The sequence below is a fragment of the Myxine glutinosa genome, chromosome 1 (genome assembly GCF_964187855.1).
Source record: "Myxine glutinosa chromosome 1, kmMyxGlut1.1, whole genome shotgun sequence".
NCBI classification, from domain to species: Eukaryota; Metazoa; Chordata; class Myxini; order Myxiniformes; family Myxinidae; genus Myxine; species Myxine glutinosa.
In genome coordinates, this window is record NC_136261.1 from 419,081,306 (window position 1) to 419,099,701 (window position 18,396).

Genomic DNA, 18,396 nt, shown 5'->3' on the forward strand with positions numbered 1-18,396 from the left:
CGAGTTTCATCAAAATAGGTTGTGTAATTTCAGAGTCAAAAGCTAATTCCTATTTTGGGGGCGTTAAACGTGGACCCACTTTGACTCCCGGAAGACCCAATTTTTTAATGCCGTGAAAAACTTTAGTGACAACGCAACAAATATAATTTGTGCCAAGTTTCGTCACAATTCAATCAGCGGTTGAGGAGAAAAAGTTGCAAGTGTTTACGGGAAAATGGACGGATGGACGGACTGATGACGCACCATCACATAAGCTCCCCGGAAAATCGTTCCAGGTGAACTAATCATGAAGTTAAATATTGTTAAAAATAAAAATTCCGGATGTTAAGCGCTGTTGAAGCATGCTAACCTGAAGGTTAGTGGAAATAACAAGGCGGCGATTTGTATTCAGCAGTGTTTAAGTATTTAATTCAATTTCCATGAAATAAAGATTGAAAAATTATTTAAAACATTCTCTGCAATTTCTCGGACTCTCCCCGACCACTGAACTGGCTTCGCGGCCAATGGGATGTTATGTAACGAATGACACCGATTGAGACCGCCAAACCTGGCAAGACTATTTATCTCGTCAGGTGATCCTTCTATGACATGAACAGGTAGGCAGCTTCTCCTCGGGTGCCCAACACGTTCAAACAGCAGCGATTGCTCTGGAGTTCCAGCTTTTAAGCTGCTTCCGCACTAAATATTCTATGCTATGTAATTCCCCCTCTGTGGGAAAGTTCTGCGGCACATCTGGAACCTGCCAATGAATTTAAATGTTCGCACTCACATTCGGCGGATTCCCGACGGGAACCGGGACGTGTTCTCCACATCCACTGCTCGCGCTGCGGAACCCCCACAGACGTCACACACATATGCGCAGCCCCGTAACCTTCACCACAACCACACCACTTCACCACAACGTGGTACATCCCCAAATCGCCTCAAGGCCCAGCATACACAACTTACACACACCAGCCGTCTCAAGCACACCATTTATTCACACGATCCACTCCACAGTCAATCTCACTCCATTCACACATGGGTCTCTCCATGACAGTTCACACACAACTTTTGATATGAGCCTTTCCACGGAGATCCCGCAGCTGAATTTGCCAATTGTGCCGGATGCTGCATTTGTGCCGCGCACACTCAGCCACACACCATTTCTTGGGAAATTTTTTTCCCAATCATCTGCAGACGGGCGTTTTGCCCGACACGGACCGTTAACACAGTGACAAGGAGTGCCTTGAAATGTAGGCCTCCCCTCCCTTGGACCGGTACGGATTACAAACCTGTTCATTTTAATCCCCCGCGCACAGCATGAGAACATATTAACATTTAAAATATTTCCCGCTCGGTAACCTCACCCCTCCCCTCAGTCAAGCTAACGGTTACCCCCGTCTGAATCGATGCATGACCCGTACCCTCGCTCGTTCACGCACTCCACTCTGCACGCTCACGGCACACACTCCATTACACTCAGGCTCAGCACTCCAAGGAACCCCGGCTTCTTTATTCCACCCAAGCACGGCACACACCCTTTCACACCATGAATTTGCTCCAGTTCACACAGCCTCACCTCGCCGTGAACCGCTTTGATCGCTCATATCCTATCCACCTGCACCTGTCATGTGTTATCCCGATCTTTACATATTGTTTCTACATATTCCATGATCTCCTCCTCAACATTCTTTGCCCTCTCGCTTGTCTTCTTGTGCTTGAGATGACTTTAGTGTCTTCCAATATTTCTTTCATTTTCCGTTCTTTCGTCTCTAATCCTTCGTCCCATTTATTTTATCTTCTGTGTCCGGCCATTATGTCCCATTTTAAATTATTTTCTTACTCGCCAACATTTCTCTTTTTCCATCCTTCCTGCTGTTCAAGTCCAAATACAGAATCTAAGGGCATTTCTCGAGCTGCCCTTAGATCCTGTATTTCTTCTGATTTGCTTCTTCAGTTCTTTTTGCTCATCCACAGGTCATTGTACTCCCTGTTTAAGTCCATTAACCTCTTCTTTTATCCCAATTATCTCCATCATTCTCGACTCACCTGCTCCCATCTCGTTCCGGACACCATCCACATGCTCACTCACCTCTCTCAGTACAGCCTCGAGTGTTGCGGCTACCTCATTGCCCATAGCCTTCATATCAACCTTTACCTCTACCTGCCCTGCATTCATGTCATGTCTAATGCCAGCCACCTTGTCCCTCCTGCATTTTAATCATCATCTGTGCCATTAGTTGACTAATCAACAACATTATCTAGTCAAAGGCAACGGTGTCCCACTATTCTGTGTTATTGGTGCTGCCTTTTCCAGGGGCTGGTGGGGAAGTGGGGAGGTGGGGGTGGGAGTTGAGAAGTGGGGGGGGGGGGGAGTGGGGGGGGAGTGGGGGGGGTTGGGGAGGAGGGAGGGAGGGTTTGAGAGGGGGGGAGGCTTGGGTCATCAATCGCTATCGGCACCTCTCCTGCTTCCCCTCCTGGGCCTTCTCCCACAATGTTACATTCATATACAGCTTCCTGGGCCAAGAACTCCTCCATATCCATCTCAAGTAAGGCCACCAGGACCTGCTCACCTAAGCATGACTCTTTTTTGTATATAAGATCGAGGCTTGTGTAAGAGCGAACATTAAATGCAAAACATATCAAATAAAACATAATGAAGGGAGCGGGAGACAAGATGGGGGCAGAGAGAGAGAGAGCGAATCAAACAAGCAAAACAAGAGTCGAGAACAGGGACATCCAGAGATCTGTGGAAGAGAGAGGGCTGTGGGTAGCGAGGGAAGGGATGGTACAACGTATAAAACAAATTGACACGACTAGGCATTTCAGGAATGAAGTCGGAGATTGAAAGAGGTGGATTTGGGGTGTATTAACGGGGGTAGAAAAGATCAAAGTTTTGGATGGGGGAAGATAAGAGATGCTGGTGAACAGCAGTTTTAAAGACCTGGAGGGAGGAGTGGGATTGAAGAGAGTGTGGGAGTTTGTTCCAGATGCGGGAGAAAAGAGGAATGAAAGAGTGAATGTGAGCAGAGAGTCTTGATTTTGGCAGATTTACCAGAAGAGTAATACAGGCAGACCTTGTGTGTCCTGAAGGAATATTTGGGGGACAGAGCACAGACAGTGCTGGGGGACCGAGGCCAGATAGGAGACGGTAGAAGACAAAGACCACCAACAGAAAGACCATCAGTCTGTGGTGAGCCAGTGAAAGGCCATCAGAATCAGCTTCATCGCGGGAGATTCCAATGATTCTGAAAGCTCTGGTTTTGTCAGCGTGAAACCGAGCTCGGTGTTAGGAAAGGAGCACCAATCCAGAAGGGAGAGCAGTACTCCATCAAGCTGTGGATGAAAGCTTTGTATGTGGTGAGTAGATCAAAGGTGCCAAGGAAGGACGTCACACGATGGAGGATGCCCAGTTGGCGACAGTCTTCGGAGGCCATCTTAGAAAAGTGGTTTTCCCAGGAAAGATCATGGCAGATTGTGAGACCCAAAAGCTTGAGTGACAGATCTTCTTCGAGAGGATTGTTGAGAAAGTAAATAGGAGGGTTTTCCAGATGGTCTTTTTGGAGAGACTTTGTGAGAGTGAGAGATTTGTCAGAATTAAAAGACATGTTCCACTTGTTTGACCAGTTTGTGATTTTGTCCAAGTCCATAGGGAGTGAAGAGGATGCCACCTGCCGATCTCAGGTTTGAGATATGGAGCGGGCAGAGAGTGGAGTCATCAGCAAAGAGATTGAGACTGGGCCGGATTTATGAATGGGCAAGCAGTGCAGTTGCCCAGGGGCCTCCACAACCAGGGGGCCTCCACATATGGACGATCAGAAGAAGCTGCACTCTCACTGTCTGAAAATTTCGAGTTCAGAATTTTCTTCCGGTAATTGATCAGTTTCTGAGTTCATTGGAGCAACGATTGGAAGCCTATGAAAACACTTGTTCTCTTTTCGGTTTCTTGCAAAAAACTGGATTTAACTGGACTGCGATGAAATCGAAGCAGCTGCAGCAAAATTGATTGCCGAGTACAAGGATGATCGAGATCAAACACTTGGTGTTGAACTTGTGCAGTTTTCAGCCTTCTTCACTCATTTACTGGAATACGAAGATGATAACATAGGGAGAGAACATTTCCTTTACAGACTGTTGATGGACAAGAAAGTTGCGGATACATTTCCAATTGTCGAGATAATGCTTCGTATGTACAGTCACGTGAAAAAGAAAGTATACCCCATGTAAAGTTTTGACTTTTTCAACATATTTCAAAATACAGCTATTTCATCTTCATTTCAACAATATTGACAGATTAAGGTGATATAATATAACAAATATCATGAAACATTTACATTTTGTAGTCCATTGTATAATTTAAATAAACATAAATGCAAATTTCACATGTGGAAAAAGTAAGTACAACCTTGGCTCTAATAGGTGGTATTGCCCTCTTTGACAGAAACAACCTCAAGTAGGCATTTCTTATAACTGTCTACCAGTCTCTGACATCGACTGGGAGAAATTTTTGCCCACTCCTCCATGCAGAATTCTTTCAGCCTTGCGATGTTTGAGGGGTTTCTTGCATGTACAGCTCGTTTCAAGTCCCCCCACAACATCTCGATGGGATTTAGATCCGGGCTTTGACTTGGCCATTCCAGAACCCTCCATTTCTTTATTTTCAGCCATTCCTTGGTGGATTTACTGGTATGTTTCGGGTCATTGTCATGTTGCAAGGTCCACCTTCGGGTGAGCTTCAACTTTCTGACAGATGGCCTCACATTATCCTCATGCACCCTCTGGTACAATTAAGAATTCATAGTGGATTATATGATGGTGAGCTGCCCAGGCCCTGATGCAGCAAAGCTGCCACAAACCATAATATTTCCACCACCATGCTTTACAGTTGGTATCAGGTTCTTGTGGTCAAATGCTGTCTTTGGTTTTCACCAAACATGCCTTCTGGTACTGTGGCCAAATAGCTCTACCTTTGACTCATCTGTCCCGAGCACATTGTTCCAGAAGTGCTGGTCTTTGCCTCGATGTTCATTGGCAAACTTTAGTCTTGCCTTGATGTTCTTTCTGGACAGCAAAGGTTTCCTCCTGGCACACCTCACATGTAGATCAAATTTGTGCAGCCTCTTTCTAACGGTAGACTCGTGCACTTTGACATCAACAGTGGCAAGAGCTACCTGTAGGTCCCATGATGACATTCTGGGATTCTGAGACTTCTTTCAGCATCTTGCGGTCTGCTCTCGGGCTGAACTTGCTGGGGCGGCCTGGCCTGAACAAGTTGGCAGTTGTTTGGAATCTTCTCCACTTGTAGATGATCTTCCGGACAGTCGAATGATTGATTTCAAATTGTTTGGAGATCTTTTTAAATCCCTTCCCAAACTCGTAGGCATCTATAACCTTCTTTCTGAAGGCCTCAGAGAGCTCGTTTGATCAAGGCATGGTGACGCCGTAGACTTCAACAACAAAGAGCAAACCAAACGAAATATCTGAGGTTTAAATAAGACGGGTTCCTCCAAGAACTTTTCCAATGATGTTCTAATAATTTGCACCTGAGCTGGTGCACCTGATTCTAATTTTAGGTATTTGAAGTAGTGATAAATGTAGGGGTTTACTTACTTTTTCCACATGCGAAATTTGCATTCATGTTTATTTAAATTATTCAATGGACTACAAAATGTAAATGTTTCATGATATTTGTTATATTATATCACCTTTATCTTTCAATATTGTTGAAATATTGCGATGCGATCAAATAGCTGTATGTTGAAATATGTGGAAAAAGTCAAAACTTTACATGGGGTATACTTACTTTTTCATGTGACTGTAGATGCGTTAGGAGTGCTTGTATAAGTTCAAGAGGAGGAAGAAGAGGGTTGTAATAGGGCAGTTCACCGACATGCATTGTGAATCTTCGAGGATAGATGCAATCCTCTGAAGAAATATGGCAATATTAAATTTGTCCAGCGTTAGACTCTCAAAGGAATCATTTTGATCGCTGTTGAATCTCATGCAAGATCACGTGGATAAACCTACGATGAGAAGCAATGTGCTGAACCCCCTTTAACAATTGTCTGTGACACTGCGATTCTGTGCAATTGCATCATTTCAACTGGATGTTCGAGACATGTGCGGTGTGTCACAGGCTAATCAGATGTTTCGACACGTACAACTAATTGGCTGTTTATCACCCTTCACAAATTGCGATCTGGACGGGCGGATTATGTGTGCACGTGCAACAATATTTACCTCTGCCACCGAAGGTGAATGGAGGTTATGTTTTCACCCCTGTGCCTTTGTCCGTCCGTCTGTCTGTGAACAAGATATCTCAAAAAGTTATTGACGGATTTGGACGATATTTGGCAGAGGTAGTTTATGTGACAAGACCGAAATAATAAGATTTTGGTGAAGATCCGGATTCGGATCCGGTTAGTAGAATTTTAAAAGTGATTCTTTACCATTGGGAGATGCGACCAAAAACCATACATAGCAGGATATCTCAAAAATATAAGAACGGATTTGGACGAAACTTGGTGGACAGGTGTGTGCAACAAGGACTAATTTATTCGATTTTGGTGAAGATCTAAATGTGGATTCGGATACGATAATCATTGAATTCTAAAGTGATGGTGGTGGTGGTGGTTCGGTGTACAGCCACCCTGCTGCTGGTTGCATCATTTTCAGTGGGTGCATCTGCCGCTGATGCAATGCCTCTCTATAACCAGTTATCTGGTAATCATTTTGCCGACCTCGGTAGGATGACAGGCTGAGTCAACCCCACCTGGCGTTAATTCAAGGGGATTCAAACTCAGGACATTAGGATCCTAAGCCTTCTGCCCTAACCATTTGGCCAACACCAGGTGATGGTGTGTGTGTGTGTGTGTGTGTGTGTGTGTGTGTGTGTGTGTTCATGGGAGCTTGTGCAATGGCGCGTCGTCCATCCGTCAGGCAGTCAGGCAGTCCATAAACACATGAAACTTCTTCTCCAAAACCACTAATGGGATTGCGAGCAAATTTGGCCCAAATGATATATGTTGTATTGTGAATAAAGTTTGTGCACAGCATTAAAAATAAATCAAGGTCTAAGGTCTTCCAGGGGTCAAAGTGGATCCAGGTTTGATCCCCCAAAATAGTAATTTGCTTTTTCCTCTGAAGCTACAGAAACTATTTCAATGAAGCTTGACCACAACCTTCATCACACCCATGATATACCGAAGTTTATTTACGGCACGATGAAAATCGAAGTCAAAGGGGGTCTATGTGTGGTCAAAGTGGGTCCAGGATAGTGTGTGTAGTTTTTTTTTTGTTTTTTTTATTTTTTTTGTATACAAGATCGAGGCTCGTGAAAGAGCTAACATTAATCACACAAAAAGACAAACCGACACACAAAACACAAAAAACAAGGGGAGCGGCAGACAAGATGGGGAGAGAGGGGGAAGGACACAAAAGAGAGGGGGAAGAGGGGGAAGGACACAAACACAACATTTGAGAGCAGGGACATCGGGAGGACTTGGGGGGAGGTGGGAGAGGAATAAAACATATGAACACTGCAAGGACTCTGGGGTGAATTACCGGGGGTAGAAAAGATCAAGGTTTTCGATGGGGGAAGATAAGAGATGGTGGTGAACAGCTGTTTTAAAGACCTGGAGGGAGGAGTGGGATTGAAGGGAGTGGGGGAGTTTGTTCCAGAGGCGGGAGAAAAGGGGAATGAAAGAGTGAAGGTGAGCAGAGAGCCTAGACTTTGGCAGTTTAACCATAAGAGGGTTGCAGGCAGATCTTGTGCGACCTGTAGGAATATTGGGGGGACAGAGCACAGAGAGAGCTGGGGGAGCAAGGCCGGAGAGGAGTCGGTAGGAGACAGAAAGACCACCTACCTGCCTGCGGTGAGTGAGCGAAAGGCCCTCAGAGATAGCTTCATCGCGGGAGATTCCAATAATTCTGAAAGCTTTGGTTTCAACAGCGTGAAGCCGAGCTAGGTGTGAGGCAGGAGCACCGGCCCATAGGGGAGAACAGTATTCCATTGAGCTGCAGATGAAAGCCTTGTATGTGGTGAGGAGCTCAGGTGTGCCGAGGAAGGACTTCGTACGACGGAGGATGCCCAGTCGGCGACTGGCTTTGTAGGCCAGCTTGGAAATGTGGTTTTCCCAAGAAAGATCATGGCAGATAGTGAGACCCAAAAGCTTGAGCGACAGAACTTCGTGGAGAGGATTGTTGAGAAAGTAGATGTGAGGGTTGTCCAGTCGGTCCTTTCGGAGAGACATAGTAAGAGTGTGAGATTTGTCAGGATTGAAAGACATATTCCAGTTGTTTGACCAGTCTGTGATTTTGTCCAGGTCTGCAGAGAGTGAGGAGGCTGCAGACTGCCGATCTGAGGGATGAGGATTGGAGCGACAGGGAGTAGAGTCGTCAGCAAAGAGATAGAGAGGATTTTCAAGAGAGTCAGAGAGATCATTGATGAAGACCAGAAAAAGCACAGGGCCCAGAACACTGCCTTGGGGAACTCCAGCCTGAACAGGAAGAGGAGATGAGAGAAACCCATTCAGGGCCACACGTTGACTACGACCAGAGAGGAAGTCCGCCAGCCATGCATGGAGATTTCCATGGATACCAAAGGAGGAGAGTTTGGTGAGCAGAGCAGGGTGCCAGACCGTATCGAAGGCACGTGATATGTCGAGGGAGACAGCTCTAATTTCCTGTTTGGCATTGAGGACCTCCATCCATTGTTGAGACAGCAGAAGCAGCATGTCCAGAGTAGAGTGACCTGGTCTGAAACCAAATTGATGATCAGAGATCAAGCCATTGGAGAAGAGGAAAGATTTCATGTCCGAGGCAATGATGGATTCCATGACTTTGCTGATAATTGGGAGAAGGCTGATTGGTCTGTAGTTGCTAGGATCTGTTTTTGCACCTTTTTTGTGCAAAGCGGTGATGTTGGCTGATTTCCAAGCAGATGGCAGTTGACCTTGAGCAAAAGAGAGGGTGAAGAGAACAGAGAGAGGGTGAGATAGAGCGGCAGAGCAGGATTTTAGGACCCGTGGGCTGATGCCGTCGGGTCCAGTTGCAGAATCAGAGTCGAGGGTTGACAGAAACTTTTCCACCTTGTCAGGTGGAAAGGACACGGAGTCCAGGAGCAGCAGGGTACGACTGGGTATGGTGGGTACAGAGAGGGATGGGTTTGGGACACAAGATTTAGAGGCAAACACAGAGTTGAGGCATTCAGCTTTTTCATGTGCAGAGTCAGCTGTGTAGCCGTTTGAGGTAAGGGAGGGGATGGAGGGGGAACAAACACCAGAAACGGAATTTGACCAGATGCCACCAGGATTTGGAAAAGGGAGACAGATAAGAGAGTTCGGTCTTGAGAACGGAGAGATATTGTTTCCTGGCTCTCCTGAGGGTGGATACACACTTGTTTCGGGCTTTGTGAAAGGAAATGAGATTTCCTTCCGTTGGATTTGCTTTCCAGGAGAGGAAGGCAAGTTGTTTCTGGGCAACAGCCTCACCACAAGATTCCGTGTACCATGGACGGGAGGAAGGGTATGACAACTGAAGACGAGATGGGATAAATCTGTGCATGAGAGAGAGCAATTTACTTTGGAAGAATTCCCAGGATGAGTTGATGTCAGAGATGGTAGAGATGGGAGACCAGTCCAGATGATTGATGGCTGCTTGAAGACCGTGCCAGTTGGCCTGAGTGAAATGCCAAACTCGTCAACGCTGAGCAGGCTCCCTGAGGATGGTCAGAAAGATGTCCACTTTAACAAGGACATGATCAGATGATCCGATTGAAGCAGAAGAAGAGCAGCAGACATTTTCAGGGAAGTTAGTCATAACCAAGTCCAGAAGAGAAGATGTTCCATTGACTGAGATCCGGGTCGGGAAATTGACAGATTGTGTCAGTCCCAGTGAGTCGCAGATGTCCTTTGCTGAGGAGCCATGGCTGGTGAGAGAGGTACCCACACCCAGCCAACTGGCATGATGACAGTTGAAATCACCACATATGAGGAAGAGAGAGTTGGGATGAGTAGATAGAAGTTGGTCCATATTATCAGACAGCGAGATGTAGATGGAGTCATCACTGTTTGGTGGACGGTACAACACACATATGAACAAGAGGTGGGAGCGAAGGGGAAGCCGTAGCCAGAGGTATTCCTCGGGGTGAGTTGGAGAGAGTGCAGTGCAGGGCGAGTGAGGAAGAGAGTTTTTGATAAAGATAGCAACCCCGCCTCCAGGACGAGGCTCAGGTCTATCATACCGGAGGAGGGAGTAGCCCGGGAGATATACTAAGGAATCAGAGACATCATAAAGGAGGAAAGTTTCTGTTAAGCAGATCACGTCTGGTTTGACAGAAGCAACCTGTATGGAGAGATCAGTTAGGTTTGAACGAAGGCCCCGGATGTTTGAGGTCCACACCGTTAATGAAGAGGAAGGGGGAGCATCAGATACAGAACAGGGGGGAGGAGGGGTAGGGTAAGATGTGGGAGAGGTGGAAGAGGTAGGGAGAGCTGTTGAAGGTGTGTCAGAGATTTCAGAATAGCTCGGAGAAAGGGAAGGATGGGGTGGGCAAAAGGTTTGATGGTGATTGGGTGAGGCACAATGAGGTGTTATTTGAGGAGGGGGAAGAGCGAGGCAGAAGGTTGGGGGAGATGGAGGTGAGAGTTGGAAGGGGGAAGAAGCGGGGAGGACGCTTTGAGGAGGGGGAGTGAGAGGGGGGAAATTGAGAAGCAATGAGGGTGGGGAGATTTGAAGGGGAGGGGTGAGGGGGTAGTTTAGGAGGGAGGGGGCAAGGGGGGAGATTTCAAAGGGATGGGTGATGGGGAAGATTTAGAGGGGAGGGGTGATGGGGAAGATTTGGACGGGAGGGCTTATGGGGAAGATTTGGAGGGGAGGGGTGAGATTGGATTTTAGAAAGTGTACGATTTATGGGAAACGAACATTTATTGCAAAATGAGTTTCTTGTGACCTTCGAGTTAAAAATACGTTTAAGGATGCTGGATGGAGGATGGAGTGCAGGAGAGTTTAGGGAATGTAGAAAAAAGGCACTATAGGAGATGGATATTTTTTTGGGGATGAATTGATTTGGTGAGCAATTCGAAAGCAGCCTTTTAAAGAAGAAGAAGAAAAAGGTGTTATAATATATGACGGAATACATAACTTGAGGGGAAAGTGTAAACATTGAAGGTTAATAACAGTGAAAACTATCTGGGGAAATGGGGGAGAAACACGTGGTCGAAGAACGAACGAACAAATAAGAATGAATAAACGAATGAGAACAGAGAAGGAAATGTATATATATATTATTTTTTTTGAGTTGAGATTTACACAAGGAAGTAGGCTATGGGTGAAAAGCCTGGGAATACAGAGAACGAAAGTTATTGGATCACAAACGACGGACCGCTGAGAGAAAAACAAAGCCTCAAGGTTGTACAGTGTACACTGTACAAGGCCTCAAGACATGACACGAATTAACACGATTTTCAATACAGCTATGAAAGATTTGCACCGAAAAATCTTCGTCGGGACACAATATACGTACAACACCATAAATAAATACAGTTTTAACGAAAATACAAATGGGAACAATCACTTAACTTCGATTTCAAATCGTTCGCGATGCGGCAAAGGCCTTGCTCACGACGCGGCAAACAGACGATCAATTTATGAAAGATAAACACCGAGAAACAACCAAAGTTGCACACAATAACTTCACACACCGAAAGATAAATACAGTTTCGACAAAATACAATTGTGAACAGACTTAACTTCGAAAAACGTGGACCGTGTGGAGCTTCGAAAATCCCTGCCACTGTCTCTGAGATCTCGCGAGACTCCCCAATATTTGTTATTGGGGAGTCTCACCCAATAACAAATTTGTTCACCACTGTGTTTTTTTAGTTATTTCCGTTGTCAATCCAATCAATTATTATCTAAAAATGTGGGCTTTTACATCCAGTTTGTTCACCGCTGTGTTAACAAAGATATTTGTTAACATGCGATGTTGCATTCAAAAAAACTCACATACCAGACATGGCTCTTGATCCATCATCCTGAGAGCGGAGATTGCAGAAATCACTGAACCCGATTCCAGATAAACCAGGAACATTTTCCAGCTGCACATTTTGGGATCTGAAAATCTTTTCACAGGAACTGGAAAGTTCCGGAATAACATTCTCCAAGTTGACGAAAATACTTCCCAAAAGAGAAGATCCTGCAATCTGGACATCTTGCGGCTTCGAAAAAGAATTCATAAATTTGGAGAAGTCAGCATACAATGCAAATTGTAATTTCTCTTTGGAGAGAGAGAGGATCTCGGTCCGCAATGCATCCGACTCGGTACAAGTCCGAAAAACCTTCTGATTCTCAATTCCGAGCTTCTCGATCACTGCTTGGGCTGTTTCTGCTCTCAGGCCTCGGGACTTGAGCCATTCCAAGAAGTTCTCCATTTCATCGATGACCTGCCAGGGATACAATGCTTATGTTAATCAAAGAAAAATTGTACATGTTATTTTCTTCACTCTGTTTGGAATTTTTTGAGTTATTTCCGTTGTCAATCCAATCAATTATTATCTAAAAATGTGGGCTTTTACATCCAGTTTGTTCACCGCTGTGTCCCATTTTGTAAGTTTTCTTCTCAATCAGCATCGAATGAATGAGTTTTTATATACAGAGACAAAAATAAACCCAGAGTAAAATATAGTAGGCACACAGCCGTAGTAATATATTGCTTTCTTGCATGACCTACAAAACGGGTGGACACGATTTTGGTATGAATTTATAGAAAATATTATAGGAAACATTGTCACTTTTCACACAAAAGATTTTGGTACGTTAATGAGTAATTTAGATTTTAATTAATTATTTCCATGTTTAAAATGTGCTCGTATCCTCGAACGGAAAATCCCGGAAAATAACCAATCGGAAGACGTGTTCAATATATCATCGGCAATTGGCCAATGACAACCGCCGTACTGGAACGGTGCGGTAACGCCTTGAGACAACATGGCGGCCTCCAGTGATGAGGACGTGTTGTCTTCGAGTGACGAAAATACTCAAGAAAAAGAGTGTTCTATGTGCATCTTCCCGTCCAAAAAGTGCAAAATTGTCCAATTTTCAGTCAAAACATGGTCCCGTTTCTTAGAATATGTCAACAAATGGAAGTCTTTGGATGGTCCTCAAGCAAAAATTGCGAGAGATTACGTTGCTCAACACTCGGCAGGATTCAGTGCAGATTCCAACACAGTGCTGTCACCAGCAATACCACTTCACGGAGGATTCCATCAGCCGTGTTACACACGCTTTTCAGACTCCCAACGTGTTGAAAGGGTGATGAAAAGCATGAAAAAGAAAGCCAATGACTTAGCCTCTACGGGTAGGTTTAAAACTTGCACTTTATAAGGTTAAAATGTAAAAAATCAATTATTCTCCAATGTTCTTATATTACTGGTTTTATGGGTTTTCCACATTAATTTTTGTTTCTTTGTGTGTGTGTGTTTTCTTTTTTTCAGCAACCGTGCCCCAAGCTGATGTCGGTGGAGAAAAAGTTGAATCAGAAAATACAAAACCAACAGAGACGGGCTCTTCGTTCCAGCTTTGGTAGACCTCCAGTGCCAGCAAGATCACAGCATGTTCTACCAAACATATTGTTGCGGATTTGAGAATCCTGTAATAATTGTAAATATCACCCTCTGTAAGTAATGTTATGATCTTTGTAAATACCTCCATTTGTGTAAAGCTCAAAGGTCGTCCCCTTAGTTAGTCCACGTACAAGCACATAGGCCACCATAGAACCTCTAAATAGTTATTTCTTTATTATGTGTTCCAGTTTAAGGCTCTGTTGCCCATTAGTTGACACTGCCTTGCACCGAATCAAATACGATAGGTCCCCTACAATATTGCCTCGGCCTCCAAAGCGCCAGCACCGCGGCGTTCACCACCGTTGCATTGGGTGGGGTTATTGGCATCACCATCGCCCCTTTCAATTGCCAACTGCATTTGCCTCCATTAAGCACGTGGTCAAGCCTCGGAGAAGAAGGGGGAGGAGCTACATTAAAGGCGTTGCCCACCCATCGTCATCGGAAGGTGGAGCCAGCAAGCCCCCACAAGCCAACCAGGTTTCATGAGATACCATCACGGGCGTGGCGCACATTGATCAAAAAGCACGTGATAAAAGCGCCCGCACAAGCCTTTTGGGGAGAGATGCGGCAGATGCGTGACCTGGCAGATGCGTGACCCAGCAGATGCATGACCCAGCTGAAGCAGCCAAGAGAGAACGAGATGTAAGGGGGTGCTGATATTGCGGCAATAGACCGATACTTGTGTCCCAAACCCATCCCTCTCTGTACCCACCATACCCAGTCGTACCCTGCTGCTCCTGGACTCCGTGTCCTTTCCTCCTGACAAGGTGGAAAAGTTTCTGTCAACCCTCGACTCTGATTCTGCAACTGGACCCGACGGCATCAGCCCACGGGTCCTAAAATCCTGCTCTGCTGCTCTATCTCACCCTCTCTCTGTTCTCTTCACCCTCTCTTTTGCTCAAGGTCAACTGCCATCTGCTTGGAAATCAGCCAACATCACCGCTTTGCACAAAAAAGGTGCAAAAACAGATCCTAGCAACTACAGACCAATCAGCCTTCTCCCAATTATCAGCAAAGTCATGGAATCCATCATTGCTTCGGATATGAAATCTTTCCTCTTCTCCAATGGCTTGATCTCTGATCATCAATTTGGTTTCAGACCAGGTCACTCTACTCTGGACATGCTGCTTCTGCTGTCTCAACAATGGATGGAGGTCCTCAATGCCAAACAGGAAATTAGAGCTGTCTCCCTCGACATATCACGTGCCTTCGACACGGTCTGGCACCCCGCTCTGCTCACCAAACTCTCCTCCTTTGGTATCCATGGAAATCTCCACGCATGGCTGGCGGACTTCCTCTCTAGTCGTCGTCAACGTGTGGCCCTGAATGGGTTTCTCTCATCTCCTCTTCCTGTTCAGGCTGGAGTTCCCCAAGGCAGTGTTCTGGGCCCCGTGCTTTTTCTGGTCTTCATCAATGATCTCTCTGACTCTCTCGAAAATCCTCTTTATCTCTTTGCTGATGACTCCACTCTCTGCCGCTCCATTCCTCTTCCCTCAGATCGGCAGTCTGCTGCCTCCTCACTCTCTGAAGACCTGGACAAAATCACAGACTGGTCAAACAAGTGGAACATGTCTTTCAATCCTGACAAATCTCACACTCTTACTATGTCTCTCCGAAAAGATCGACTGGACAACCCTCCCATCTACTTTCTCAACAATCCTCTCCAAGAAGTTCTGTCGCTCAAGATTTTGGGTCTCACTATCTGCCATGATCTTTCTTGGGAAAACCACATTTCCAAGCTGGCCTCCAAAGCCAGTCGCCGACTGGGCATCCTCCGTCGTGCGAAGTCCTTCCTCGGCACACCTGAGCTCCTCACCACATACAAGGCTTTCATCCGCAGCTCAATGGAATACTGTTCTCCCCTATGGGCCGGTGCTCCTGCCTCACACCTAGCTCGGCTTCACGCTGTTGAAACCAAAGCTTTCAGAATTATTGGAATCTCCCGCGATGAAGCTATCTCTGAGGGCCTTTCACTCACTCACCGCAGGCAGGTAGGTGGTCTTTCTGTCTTCTACCGACTCCTCTCCGGCCTTGCACCCCCAGCTCTCTCTGTGCTCTGTCCCCCAAATATTCCTACAGGTCGCACAAGATCTGCCAGCAACCCTCTGATGGTTAAACTGCCGAAATCTCGGCTCTCTGCTCACCTTCACTCTTTCATTCCTCTTTTCTCCCGCCTCTGGAACAAACTCCCTCACTCCCTTCAATCCCACTCCTCCCTCCAGGTCTTTAAAACAGCTGTTCACCACCATCTCTTATCTTCCCCCATCCAAAACCTTGATCTTTTCTACCCCCGCTAATTCACCCCAGATCCACCTTGTTTGAAATTCCAACTTCTTTCCTGGAAGTCCTGGCAGTGTCCATATGTTTTATACCTCTCCCACCGCCCCCTTCCCACGCCCCCCCCCCCCCCAAAGCCCTCGCCCTCTCTCAGATCTCTCGATGTCTCCATGTCTCTCGGTCCCTGCTCTCAAATGTTGTGTTTGTGTCCTTCCCCCTCTCTCCCCATCTTGTCTACCGCTCCCTATGTTATATGTTTTTTGTGTCGGTTTGTCTTTCTGTGTGATTAATGTTCGCTCTTTCACGAGCCTCGACCTTGTATACAAAAAAAAAAAAAAAAAAAAAAAAAAAAAAAAAAAAAAAAAAAAAAAAAAAAAAAAAAAAAAAAAAAAAAAAAAAAAAAAAAAAAAAAAAAAAAAAAAAAAAAAAAAAAAAAAAAAAAAAAATACCCTCTCGGGCTTTATTGTCACCGGTTGTGGAGACGCGGAGCTGCCAGCTGCTGTTCGCTTCATGCCCGGAACGTGGACCTCAACAGTGTGCATTTGCCCGGACCTTCCTGCCCCGCTATCGGCTTGGACCTTCTTCTCCCTCCAGTGATTCCTGCTTTCAAATTCCCCATTCGTGTACGTGAGTTTGTTTTGTGTGTCTTGTCCTTGGGTATAAGTAAGGCTGTATTTAATAACTGCACTGTGTCTTCTTCTTCTTCTTCTTCTTCTTCTTCAAGTTACTTTCGTTTTCCTTCCTTCTCCCTTGGTTTCTTTGGTTTTGTAAATAATTATTAATAAATACCTGTGTTCTTCCTACCTTCGTCTTCTTCCTTCACATCCGTTTCGTTTTAGAGGTTTCCATCATTGAGTACCTGTGGCACGATTTTGGCCAACGCATTGGAATCGGGTTTAGTCTTTGCTAATGGTTCGAGCCGCGGGCTGCTAACCCGCTCGGCAAATAACATCTTGTCCGTGGTTTCGAACGGGGCTATTCACCGGCTTCGTGGAGAGGTCGGCGGAGGTGTACGGAACTCCCTTGACCAATCACCTCGGCCAAACTCACCCCACGAAGAAGCGGGATAGTTCCAGGACCGGGGAGACAGCCAGCTTAACAGGACAAGGGGCTAACCACCCCTTGCTAACGGGAGAGCCGTCCCCCGTTTCCGTAACAATTGGTGTCAGGAGTGGGATTCGGACCTGAAGTGCGCTTAACGCACTCAAAATTACGAGTGGCCAAAATTCTATTTAATATTCCAAATTTAAAAAATCGTGCCATGGATGATCAAGGTGACCGGATGCCGGTGGGGGAGCTAGGAGAAGGGTTAGAAGCAGCTCAGGACCCCAGGGAAGAGGTGGGAGTAATAATGGAGGAGGAGAGCAATGAGGATGTGGTGGCGGAGGTTTCAGGCGCACGAGATGGCGGCGCCTCATATGAGGTGGGAGGTGCACAAAATGGCAGCTCGCACGTGGTTGCCGCAGCTGTGCCCGCGGCGCCAATGGACTGGGGCCTATTCATGCTGCAAATGCAGGCCTTCATGGAAGAGAACAGGGGGCTGGGAGGCCAAATTGAAGCAATGGGAGGCCAAATGGGAGCAATGGGAGGCCAAATGGGAGCAATGAGGGACGAAGCAAGGAGTACCAGTGAACAGTTGGGAAATCAATTTGGGGGGCTAGAAGCCAAATGAGGGGGATTAGAAAGCCGAATCGGGGGTTTGAAGGTAAATTGGGGGGCCAACTGGAGGACATGGGTAATCAAATTGGGGAAATGAAGGAGGGGTTAACCGGGTTGGAAAATAGAATGGCTGCCCCGGAGAACCAAATGGAAGGGGTAAAGAATGGGTTAGGGGGGTTAGAAAACAAGAAGGAAAGCAAATTGAGGGAAATAGGGGAGCAATCCGCCCGGGAAATTAAACAAATGGGGGAGCAGATAGGGGGGGTAAAAATCGGGTTAGAAACCAAATTGGATGCCCAGAGGAATGATTTGGAGCAGACGAGGGCGGCATCTACCAAAGAAATGGGAGAAATGGGTGAGGAGATCAGACGAGGTGTGGGCGAAGAGGTCGTGGGGGTACGCGAGGAGGTAAAGTGGGGGTGAGGAGCGTATGGAGAAAGAGGTGAGAAATAGCACGGCTAGGTTACAAGGGGGCATAGAAGACCTGACATGGGGGGGGGGTAGAACAGCTGACGGTGGGACAAAAAGAATTGGGGGAGCAAGTGGAAAAGAACACTGTGGTAATCGGGGGGTTGAAAGCGACACAGAAAGAAATAAAAAAAGAACTAATAGCGATGAAGAGGGAATGTCAGATGGTACACCAGGGGTTGACAAAGAGGTTGGACGAGGTAACAGAGGCAATGGAGACAAAAGAACAGGAAGTAAGAACGCACATAGAGACGACCAAGGTGGCCCTAGAGGAAGAAATTGAGGAGGCGCACCGGGAAATAAAAGAGGTAAAGCAAAAATTAGAGGACGTGGAAGAGGGGGTAAGTGAAATTAAGAAGAGACAGAGGGAAACTCAGAGGGAGATCAA

General features: G+C 46.2%; 2 protein-coding genes across 6 annotated transcripts in view; both read right to left on the minus strand.

The window, feature by feature from the left end:
* The window catches only part of LOC144888257 (E3 ubiquitin/ISG15 ligase TRIM25-like), a 1,054,438-nt gene that overhangs the window by 669,811 nt on the left and 366,231 nt on the right, over window positions 1-18,396 (minus strand). The window lies entirely within an intron of this gene.
* Window positions 1-18,396, minus strand: part of LOC144889621 (uncharacterized) — a 65,601-nt gene that overhangs the window by 15,488 nt on the left and 31,717 nt on the right. The window contains exon 2 of the mRNA XM_078770587.1: window positions 11,993-12,425. Coding sequence (XP_078626713.1) covers window positions 11,993-12,413 — 421 coding nt within the window. The 5' untranslated portion in view covers window positions 12,414-12,425. The remainder of the gene's footprint in view (window positions 1-11,992; window positions 12,426-18,396) is intronic.